Below are 12,166 nucleotides of genomic sequence, written 5' to 3'. Positions count from 1 at the left end.
GATGACTATGAACAGTTTCTATTTGCATCTTTCCTTTACTCACTGAGTGGGGAAGGAACATCTTGCTGATCAGGCCCATACTTTATTGCCTAGGATTTCCTGCAACCTACTGTGTGTGCTTCCCAAATTGGCTGCTGCCTTGCTGAGTAGCACTTAAACTCTGTGAGCTACCTCAATCGCATATAAAAATGAGCTTGGCTTAGTTCAGTCTTAACATAGATTAAGGGACTTGGGAACTGAGCACATATATCATTTTTGTGATTTAGTGAACAGGACAAAGAGACTCAAGGGAAGCAAAAAGATGGAGAGGATAGGGTAGAGCTGCGACCCGAGTGCAATGAGACATGAATGTAGCAAGCCCCAACTGTGTGCCGGACCTGGCAGTGGCTTCTGTAAATCAAGGTCAGACCTTTGAAGAATGCAGTTGCTCAATGGCCCTTCAGGTATATCTGCCCAGGACCACATACTTCTCCAAAGCTTGCCTGCCTTTTGCTCAATCTCTCGGTGTACCATAGGTTTCCACACATTGTCCTATTCTGCTATCTATCTCAGAACCTGCCCAGAAGATGTAGGGCTCTGCAGTCTAATGTTCAAAGTCCCCTAAAGCTAAGCTTGATCAGGTCTCTGGGGAGATGGATAAAGATGATGAGATATTCAGAAGAGAAGGGAAGCCCAGCTTAGAGCTGCTGGGCTTCCAGGGAGTGATGTGGGAGCAGTGCTGTATGGGACAGCCTTGTAGTTAGTGGGATGCTGAAGATGGTTACAGGACACAGGAAGTGTTCATAGAGCTATGACGTCTGTGCACTGATCACATCCAGCAGCGTCATCTACACTTCTCTAGTTTGGGCATGAATCAGTCAAAACCACCAAGAGCCCCAGTCATGGCCTCCAGTTCCAGCCCTGCTGAAACTATACTGGGGACTTTGCTCCTTCCATTCCCCTTTCCACATCTTTTCCTTGCTCTTTTGGTCTTTTCCCTTCATCCTACCCTAGCCTTATATCTTCCTCCATTTCCTTCTACTCTAAGTCCATCATTTCAACAAATGTTTCTTCATCATCGACTGTCCGTCGTAATGGTCTACCGAGGGTAACTGCCCTCACGCTGCTGATATCCTGGCAGGCGCAGGAATGCAGACACAGCTGTTAGTGTTTGAGCAGGTGATGCAGAAAGGTCCCAAAGAGAATGGTGGGTTTGAGCAGGCTCTCAGGCAGTGAGGCGGCCAGCCAGGCTGACAGCTGTGGAAAGGACATGATCAGCCTTAGCTGGGGCCCTGGGCCAGGGGCTGCTTGGCATATCCAGGCAAAGGATCCTCAGAGCCAGCAAGGGTCTAGCAGGGGATATAAAGTAAGAGAACCTGAGGACAGGTTTTTAGCCCTGTAGGCTACTGAAGGGCTGTGGCTTTCATTTTGCATCAAGTGTGGAACAGTACGTGTTGCCTCCACTATGTTGGTTCTATTATGGGAAAATATGCAAATGTTGAAAGAATAGCTAAGTGAACCTCTATATCCCCATATCCACTTCAACATTTATGAAGTCATCGAAAAGTCTGTTTTATTTATATCAACACTCAGTCTGCCCACCACCGGGCTTGAGTTGAAAGCAATTCTTAGTCCCAGAATTTGTATATGAATATTTCAGCACACTGTCTCCAAAAGATAAAGGATTTCATGAGAGACTGAACCATAATACCATTATCCAACCAAATCTGTTTGAAATTTCATCAAATATTTACCCCAGTGCTCAGCATGTTCTGACTTCTCTGTGCCTGACTGCATTCGCTCATTGTGATGTTTGATACCACAGTCAGGAGCCAGACTCTCATTCCCAACCCATCCATTTGGGTTCGGGAAAAATTATCAGGAGAAGGGAGACCATCAGTCAGGGACCCCCTGATGACCGATTGATAAGATGGGAACTCAGCCCAGAGCTGGAGACATGGAGGCCACAGAGGTTGCTGATGCCCGTTCACAGGCTGGGCAGGGAGAAGAGTAGGTAATAGGCAGAAGGTGGTTCCAGAAGGTCCGTGGTCTAGCAGAGGGAAGCCATAAGTAAGACATTGCTACAGGGTGCACTGGAAGAAACGAGAGTGTGGCTAGTGCCCCTCTGATAGTCTGGAATTGCTCACCATTTCTGGCTGTGTTCCAGCCTGTGAACGTTGTTTGAGTTTAATGCCTGCAACAAAACAGAAAAGAGAAGCAGCTAATTGAGATGTGGTGGACTCAGAAGCGGCTTCCTGTGACATTAGTCCCTGGCTGAGTCAGGAATCCTGAGACAGGATGACTTCCTCAAAAGTTGTATCTCTGCTTCTCTTGCTTGCCACTTGTCATTTCCTCCCCATTGAGTTCCATTGAAGAAGCATCAAGAAGCACTCCTAAATGTCAGGATGCATACTCAGGCTCCGTGAAGGAATGGAACAGATTTTCAAAACCAGGCATAGAGACCTGTCAATGGAGACAGACTAAAATGTCAGGTAGGGGAAGGAAGTTAGGCTCGTTTCTTTAGAGATTAGCCATAGGCAGACAGCAGAATATTTTACAAGGTAAATGCATTCATTTTAAACAAAGTTGATGCTTTGGCCAATGGCATGGTGAAGGCAGAGGATCAGTATCCAGGCTGCAGAGATGCCCGTTCCCTTGTTACAGCACGATAGATAAGGAGTGCTTGCTTAGGGTGGAGGGAGATATGGTGCACTTTGCCATAGCCTACCCATTTGCCTGATCTAGAAGGTAAGGAGGAGGCAGGAACCATTGTCGGCTGGAGATAGGACCCAAGCAGTTGTATCTGAGTCTGGAACATTATAGTGGAGAGCCAGAGCCAACCTATAGCACTTGCACATTCTAGGCTTCCAGGAGTCTCACTGTCCCACCCCCAACCCTCACAAAAAAAAGTGTATTGTCCACCCCAGACACCTGTCCCATCAGGACCTTGATGACACCATTCTTGATGAAAGCTTGTCTTCTCACCAGTAGGATGTAAAACCACAAGAGTGAGAACTTTTCTTCTTAGTTTTGTATCTGCACTATTAGCCTTTCACATCTATAAAACACAAGTTTATATATGTGTGAAAATGTATCCAATAGAGTGCTTTGGAATATACAGAAGTGTATAATGACATTGGTAATGTCTTAGATAATTTGTGAGCCAGAGAAAACGAATCAAGTGTAGAATCAGGTCTCTGTGCACACACGTGACTGTGGTGTGGAGAAAGACGGGACCCAGGACTGGTATCTGGTCACCTGGGTATGAACGTTGGACATGAAAATGTCCAGTATGGGAGGAGAGAATTTGGGTGTCACGTAGCTCTTTCCTGCTGAGTCCTAGCGGGATCTTGTCTTGACAAGACAAAAATCTATTAAGAAATTCAGCTAAGTATAAAATTTGGAATACTGAATCCTGGAAACCCAGCGAGAAGCCAGTTCCCTTCCCAAACTCCTCCTGATCTCTGTTCTTTGCACAAGTTCACAGCAACCTTTTTCAGCCCTTTGGGTTATTTTAATATCTACTGGCTTCCTCTCACCAGTTAATGAGAACTAAAGAGATGACCCTCTCAGATTTCAGGCTCTCTTTCTCCCCCAAGACAGAGGCTCCCTGTATTGCCCATGTTGTTTCCTATTTACCAGTGTCAGAAGGGCACACTCTTCAAATGGCATTCATCTTTGCAGGCGTAGAGCCAATAGGAGGTAGAAACAAATAGTTGGCAGGACTGTATCTTTGCAATTTTTTCTCTGCCTGTGCGCATAGTCGTTTATATGTGTGTGCAGGCCAGAGGTCAATATTAGGCATTTTCTTTCCACTGAATATATTTCCCCACAATAGTATTTGCGACAAGGCTCCTTGATTGTATTAGATACAGTGGGTACACTGTAATGTCCACGAGCTCCCGGAGTCTGTCTCTTTCCATTAGTGCTAATTTACTGGTGCTCAGACTCAGGCTTTCATTCTCATGAAATATTTTACCCACTGAGCCGACTCCCCATCCCAACTTGCCTTTCATGTTTGTCATTTAGTTTTTCACAAAGTACTATGGGGTATGGAAGCTTAGTCTCAGTTAACAAACTAGGGATCCAAGACAAGAGCCAAGAAGAAATGTGTTAGAGTCCCGGCATCAGTCAGACTTGGCAGTGGGGTTGATCAGAGCCAGTCTGCCTGACTCCACCCCCTTCTCAACCTGAGCCTTATTGTCATTGTCACCATTCAAGAGATCAAAACCTTGAGCTGTTTTCCCAGCTGTGGGCTCTTTGTAGAGAGACCCAGGGCTCTTACTATCCAATCAGGTACATCCTGTGTGGTACCCCAGATGTGTAGCCCTTTAATCTGTTTCCCTTGGCACTGTCTAAGGATTGGCACACCAGCTCTGACTTCTGTCAGATTTCATAGAGAAACATGGCAGGCTTTTGTCAGTGGCAGTTTGGGTGGCATTTGTTCCACTTTCCATTGTTAAAACTTCCTACTGGACCACAGATGGGAGCAGTGTTTGGGCCACAGGCTACTGTTTGATTCATTCCAGGGCCAGGAGCCAGGGTTTTGTTAGGACATTCTAAGTAGTCCCAGAACACCAGGTTTCAGATCCAAACAGTGGAAAATGATCGCTGTAGACATTTGGAGGCATGGAAAAGAGCTGAGCAAAAGACCATAAGGCACACATTAGCTGACAGGCACAGCCAAAGCCTTTTGTATGGTAATGGCCCTGCCAGTGGCTGTGTTAACACATCCTAGCTAGGTTTGCTGCTGTTTGGAATTTATCTGCCTCTCCTCTCTCCATGGGCAGACATGCTGCCCTGGAAATAGCAGTTTTGCTAACATTTTGGCATCCATAATCCATAATCACTTGAAAAATCTGCCCTTGTGATAAATTACGAATACTTATCCAGATATTGTGCTGGGCTGCAGTTTGAAAAAGAAGAAAATTAAAATTTCAGGAAGCAGACTACTGTTAGTAAAATCACTCTTTATTCCAGAAGAACCTGTCAAATTCAGGAAGTGCACAGCAGCTGCTCCCTGGCTTCAGCTGAAGCTAACACAGCTGCCTGGGGCTTTGTGCCTAGCGCTTGAGATGCTAACTCGTTCATTTGTGGATGATAGTAGGGAATGTTTGTCTCCAATGTGTTTCCCCATTTTGCCTATAATTCTCATTATTGTTGGGGTCTTCCTGGAAGAAGTGGCGTTGCCCCAGGCTGTGATTTTTGTCAAGTTGAAATGGAGAGGAGTTATAACAGAGACAGAAGTGTGGCTATGGTCTCGAAGGCCTAAGGGGGCGTTAGAGCTGTGATACACCTCCCAGCTGATTCTGGTTTTATTTGGTCTCTACCTTGAGGGCCCAGAACAGTTTTATAAAACTCAGCCAGGAGTGTTGTTACTGGATGCTGTTAGAAAAGAGGGTAGGATGTCTGGGTATGGGATCTTCAGGTCAAACAGCTCCAGTGTGTCTTATACCTGTTGTAGAGCCTCTGCTGTTTTAGAGGTGCGAAGCTTAGATTCAGTTTCTTTTCCCTTAGCAGGATTGACTCGCTGTACAAATGCCCCAGCGAGTGCTAGAGGAGATGATCTCTGCCACAAGGGAAGGAGTAAGAGATCTCTGGGAGGCACCTGGTGGCTATGGGTGCTGGGACGTCAGCAGCATGTCCTTAGGGGACACAGCTGACCACAGTGTGGCTACCCCCAAATGTTATGATGAAGATGCTGTTCTTTGCAGGAGAGAGGCAGCTTCATGATGCTAGTTTGAGAACACAATTCATGGCCTTCTCTGATCCCTGGTCATAATCTAGACTTTTACCTCTGTACTGAAAACCTACTGTTAGGGACATTTGCTTTAGTTGGTAGGCTTCTTTGCCTTCCTCTTTTCTTGCTAAAAGTTTCTTATGTGCCATCATGTCTTATATTCATTTTCTGAGGCTGTGATAAAACACGATGACCAGGGAAACTTAGAGAAGAGTTTACTTAGGCTCATGGCTCCAGAGCACTGAAAGTCCATCATGGCGGGGATAGCATGACAGCCAAGGGCAGGTGTGGTGGCAGGAGCAGGAAGCTCAGTACTACAGTAGAGAAGAGGTCAGGATTAGCCTGAGGCTATAGACATGCAAAGCTAGCCTCCAGCAATATTGCAGCCTCCATCTCAGACAGGCAGCATCACCAACTGGGCACCATGTGTTCAAATATTTGAGCCTGTGGGGGACATTTCTCTTTCAAACCACTACATTTGTCTGCCATAGTAGATTGTTGTATTTCACATCCAGGCAAGGGGGCTCTTCCTGATCTCACAGCTACTACATAGCTCATTTTCATCAGAGGGTCTTGTCATCCCTCTGAAGTAATCCTGGCCTGCTGAGGAAGCAGAGACTTCACAGTCTCCAGTCTGTGAGGGGAACTCATGCTTCTTGCTTCCTTCCCCACCCTGTATAGGAAAGGGGGTAGAAATCACGCTGAGGTATTCTTTTCAACCAACAGCCAGGTTTTCACATCCTTCCTTGTCCTCTGTCCTTCCTCCCAGAACCCATTCAGTGTTTCATTCCTTTCAACAGGGAGATGATGCTGTATTGGTCCTGAATTAATCTTGTAAATAACCAGCAACTTTCTGTGAGATAACCAGGGGAAAGAGGAGGGACATCTGTTCAGGTAGAATATTCAAGGTGTCTGTTTTCTACTCTGAGGAGGAAAGGGAATGGTCTCTCTTCACGATCATCCTCTTAATGTACACTGTTACCAGAGCAGGATCTGATGCAAGGTGAGACCAGGTGAATCTAAGGCATGGCTTGCTTTTGAAGGTCTCTGTGACTACACTTTGATTTTACCCAATAAGTGTCAAGAAACTCAATTTTGGTATCATCCCAGGCAACCCTGCAGGTCAAGTTCTCTAGGGTCATGACTGGATAAAAAATTGCCACACAGAATCTTTCCATCTTTTTGATATCATTTACCTTAAATGCACACTGTTTCCCCTACTGCTAGTGTCTTTGCAGGTGGCTCACATCCACCTAAAATGCAACTTATTCAGCCCACAAATATATACCAAGCATCTACCATGTGACAGGTACTGTTCTGGGCCCTCAAAGTAGATAGCAAATAAAACCAGAACCAGCACCTGCTTCTGAATGGTTTGTGTCCTAATAGGGCAGAGAGGCAGTAAATAAACACAGAAATCAATGGAATATTGGTGGTAACAGAAACTAAGGGATGTCCTGCAGGGTGAGGGGACACAGCCAGTGGAGACAGTGCTGTTTGCAGGTCTTTTCCAAGGAGAGAGACAGGTGAGAGAGTCTTTGAGCAGAGACCAAATGGGTCTCTGGAGAAGCCACTTTTTATGTAGGAGGAACACCTGACAGAAAAGCATTGGGGTCTTGTTCAAAGCAGAGGGGTGAAGCCATAATGTTTGGATGTGGAGGAAGGCCCACAGAAATGAGACAAAAGTGCAGGAATGGGGTCATGAAGGGCAGTCTAGGGACATAGAAATGTCGGTCTGAGTTAAGAAACATTGTGATGTTTGGGCAGAAGGAATATAGTGGATGTCTTATGACGATAAGGGGAAAAGCAGTGAAGGAAGCTATGTATGTGGGGATTCTGCAGTGATCTAGGGGTGATCTGATGCTCAGGTGGGATGGAGTATGGGAGCATGCGGGTGGGACTTGACAAACCTCACTCTGTCTTCAGACCGCTTGTGTGCCTCAGTTCCTGCACATGGTAAACAAACCCCGTGGTTGTTTTCCACCCTGGACTCCATGGATGGCTCTGCTCCATCCAGGACACTCAGACTCTTGGGGGCTCTGTGATTTCTTTCTTTGCATCCCCCAGTTTTATGCCTCGGTTACACGCAGCGTGTGGGGATGTCCCACTGCCAAGAAGGGCCTTAAGTGCTCATGTGGTCTGGGAAGAAGAGGAAGAGAAGAAGCATGGGAGGAGGAGGGAAGAAAAGAGGAAGACGGAAGGAAGGATGACAGCAAGGAAAAGGAGGGTAGGAGGGAGCAAAGGGCAGAAGAAGCTAAGAGGCAAAGATAAGGAACCATGCCCGGGTCTTGGGAAAGACAAAACCTGCTATGCATGTACATGTCACGCATTGGGTCTAACCTGGTTGGTTGCCCTGATGAGCTCAACAAAGATGCAGTACATTCACTGCGCAGATCCATACCACAGAAGGAGGCAAACAGACTCAGTGACCTGCTTATCCACAGGTGGAGGATTACATACATAAATAGAGTGACCACTATGTGACTGGACAAGGTGGGGCAGAGATACCCTCAGTCCTCTTGTAAGATGCAGCTCAGGGAAACTACTGTTGGAAAGCAAGGCTCATGAAGGCAGTAGCTACCGTGCAATCATTCTGAAGACTGGAAGAGGTGGTGAGGAGTTAGGAGAGAGGGAGAGAGATTCATGTCTGTTCATACAGTTTCCCTAGGAGATTGATCACTATCAGGCACGTTTGGCAGACCTAGGAGGCCAACAGACCCAGGGGCTTCAAGATCATGGAGTTGGGTATGAGAGAGGGTGAGGAGGATCTGGGAAGAGTTGGAGAATGGTAAACCATGATCGGAATATATTTCATGAAAAGATACTTTCAATATATTTGTATGTATAGCAACAGCAAAACATACACACAATAAACAATATTCTTGTTTGCTCTGCTTTGGGAATGTTGGGCCATGTGTTATCTTTAATCTTACTTAAAGATAGAGGGGAAGAAGCTGACCTCTTGGAGCCCCAAACAGGAGCCCTATTTGTTCCTACACCAGACCTCTGTGGGGTGCTCCTGGGGATGTAACCCATTAAGCAGTGAACTCCAGTTATTGAGACAGGATTTTCCTGAGAGACACTATGCCTCGGGCTTTGTGGGATGATGCTTCACTGTTAACTTTGGCTTCTCTTCTGTACTCAGGGGAAGAAAGGTGAAGCAGGTCCACCAGGAACCCCTGGATCAGTGGGACCACAGGTAAGAACTGCCTTCTAGTTTCCCCATAGGAGTGCTGTTTCCTCTCACTCAATGGCCTGGTAGCAGTTCTTAGCTTTCAACAGGCATCTTGGTAGTTGTCATCAGAGAACTAAAAGGAATGACAACCAGTTACATCCATTTTCCTGAAAAAGCAAACAAATGAAAAAATTTAGCAACAACAACAACAACACAGAAAGCAAGCTAGGCTACTTCTTTCTCATTTGGAATCATGATCACATATGTATGTATGTATGTATGTATGTATGTATGTATGTATGTATGTATGCACACATTGACACGCACACAAATGCACATGCAAAGATACATGCACACACACTACATGAAAGAAGTGGAACTACTTGGGAAGAGGAAAAGGACTAGAGGGAGCAGGCTAGGAGAAGGAAAGGTAATGGGGGTAAATATGTTCAAAGGCATTCTATAGTTGAACAAAAATAAGATCATAAGGTACATTGCTTTGTCTAACAAATATACACTCATATATACAGTTATATTTAAATATATTTTATACAAATATAAGAAAATATATTTTATTTTAATAAAATAAAAATGTTATTAGAGCAAACACACATAGCATGCTTAAAAAGGTGGTCTTAAATCACATCCTTTGTGAAAGCTGAGCTCCTTGGTAAGTTCAGCCAGCCTGGGATACTGAGTGAGTCACTGATTCAAAGAGTGCAATAAGGTAAGGTGGGATGAGATAAGGAGATGCATCAGGGTAGGGTACAAGGTTCAGCAGCAGGCCTTCTAGTGTGGGCACCCACTGTCCTACCTGCTTTGGAAGAAAAATCTGTTGTGCCCAGGAGTTTAAGTCTACCTCGAATAATGTGGTGAGACCTTATCTCAAAGATTAGGAAAAAAAATCAGTATTAATTCAGCTCTACAAATTTGTTTTCAGCTGTAAATGTTTTTCTATTGTACTTGAGGGTGTCAGACCCCTTGGGTTACAGTTACAGATGGTTGTGAGCTGTCTAAGATGGGTGCTGGGATCCGAACTCCGCTCCTTTAGAGGAGTAGCAAGCACTCTTAACCACAGAGCAATCTCTCCGTCCTACATTGCAGTTTTCAACGTGCGAGTTTGTACTGTTTTCTTGTAAATTTTATTTACACATATACATACAAAACTGGGGTCCGTCTTTTCATTCCTAAAGAATGAGCAGGTGTAGAGCCTTTCAAATGTTAATCTTAAAATTTCAACTAATGGTAAAACTCTGTTTTCTATCCAGAACGTTTCCAGCAAATCTAGGTAGGAGCATAAAACTTATCCACTGAGTTAGTTCTGCACATCAGTCGCTCACGGGATCACTTTATACCACCTATGGTGACACTGCATCTGTGTTTTAGTCATCGACAGCCCCGCAGGGCCTCTTAGGAAATGATAATGGCAAACATTGTCAATATGGAAAGACACCTCACATAAACCCGCGTTCAGTCGCGCTGCCTAGGGATTCGCTCTTGGATTTAGGGAGAAGGTGGGATGCTGTCTGTGACATCACATGCTTCGTGTCTTGCTCCTTCTGATCAGTTGCAGTGTGAACTGCAATGAATGAGACAGTTTAGCTTTGCCACGGTTGACGGTTTTGTTCAGGCTTTTCAGAAAACAGTAGGCCCCCGGAGTCAAAGCCACCCACCCACCCCTGCTGTCCTATGCAGGAATCTCTCATAAGGAGCATAAGGAAAGTAGGGGTCTTTGTGGGGCCCAGCCACATTCACACATTTGTGCAAAGGTGATGTTGCCTGTGACTTGGTGAGGAATCCAGACCCCTGGGTGGGAGAATGTACAACCAAGGGACAGAGTTGGTGTGAGACCTGGGTGGGCTCCCAGGACTGCTCAGAATATTCCCTGAGATAGGGGGTGATCATAGTTTTACTTCGGGGAATGCAAATTGTGAATACCTTTCCCTCAGAAGTGTCCCAGCTGCACACCGAATTAACTTGATTGCTCTGTTAAATTCATGCAGGCAATTTTCATGTCTTCAAATTCTATCCAACTTCATAAGTGTACCACAGTTGCAATTACTGTGGTGGAAATAATTATTTGCTCTTTCTTTATTAATAATAATTAGATTAATTGGCTACTTATATATCATCATTGTAACTACTAATTGCATCAGATAACTGTTTAGTCACTGTATAGGGATTAAATGTTGCTTCATTAATAATTAGTGGGCTGATTAATTAATTAATATGGAGTGTAATTAATTTGTTCTTTTCATTAAGGATAATACAAACAGGCATGCATTTTTGTCAACATTTATATCTATTGGCTAATGTGTTAATAGCTTGATTAATTTGGCTAGATGTTTTCATTAATGTTTAAAAGAGAAAATTAGGAGTATGCATATATTGTCTGGCTCTGTTTCTCTGTCTGTCTGTCTGTCTGTCTGTCTGTCTGTCTTCTGTCTCTTTCTCCCCACAGATAATGATGTATAACTCCCATGCCAGGTTTGTTGTGATAAAGGTCCTGAAGGTGAAATTCACTGAGGTCATCTAGAATGTTATCTAGGGCACCCGAAATCACCGACGTTTGGTCTTTTGGTTTGCAGTGGTGTGGAATTGTACATGTCAGGCAGTTGCTACACCACTGAACCATATCCTCAGCTTCAAGCCTTAAGTTTTCACATGAATCCCAACAGGCTCATCTCTTGGCCCAGGGAAAATGAGTTGCTTGGTGGGAGCATCTTGAGAAGCTGCAGACATTGGAGCGAGCGTCCTGCCTCTCAGTCTCCATCTTCTGTTAGCTCCAGTCCATCCTCAAGACACTAGAATCTTTATATGTGACAAAGGGAGGGGCTGTGGAGCATTGTAGTTTTTAAAGGGGTTTCTTTCAGCAGGGGCAGTAGGGAGAATAAGGGGCTCCCTAGTCCCCTGAAAGCCCATGTTTTACTTATGTATCCCTAGAAAAATGAAAGACAATAGGAGGTTCAATAGAAAGAAGAACCAGAGGCAAGACAGCTGCTATGCAGATCTGCTGCCCTTTGTAAGCACTAGTCCCTTAGAAGACAGAGGAGGCCAGCGGAGCAGGTCTCTGGAGCAGGCTGACTGCTGCTTTGCATTGCCCCCACCCCCAAACTGGACTTGCAAGACGCTCTGTGTAGATTGTAATGGATACTGGAGGCTATGTGATACCCCCTGGTAGCAGTCTCCTGACCTTGTAACAGCCGTTTACAGCTGCTTTTGACTTTCTTCATGATGAGACTGTTGTAGTGGGCAGGTTTAATTCCCGAGAA

The 12,166-nt window shown here is 45.1% G+C and overlaps 1 protein-coding gene across 1 annotated transcript in view; it reads left to right on the top strand.

The window, feature by feature from the left end:
- Col22a1 (collagen type XXII alpha 1 chain) overlaps nucleotides 1-12,166 on the top strand; it is a 208,664-nt gene that overhangs the window by 77,453 nt on the left and 119,045 nt on the right. Inside the window, exon 22 of the mRNA XM_032890864.1 lies at nucleotides 8,865-8,918. Coding sequence (XP_032746755.1) covers nucleotides 8,865-8,918 — 54 coding nt within the window. The remainder of the gene's footprint in view (nucleotides 1-8,864; nucleotides 8,919-12,166) is intronic.

This window comes from Rattus rattus, chromosome 1 (genome assembly GCF_011064425.1).
Source record: "Rattus rattus isolate New Zealand chromosome 1, Rrattus_CSIRO_v1, whole genome shotgun sequence".
Classification (NCBI taxonomy): Eukaryota; Metazoa; Chordata; class Mammalia; order Rodentia; family Muridae; genus Rattus; species Rattus rattus.
Note: the sequence above shows the minus strand (reverse complement) of the source record. Positions and strands in the feature narration are given on the sequence as shown.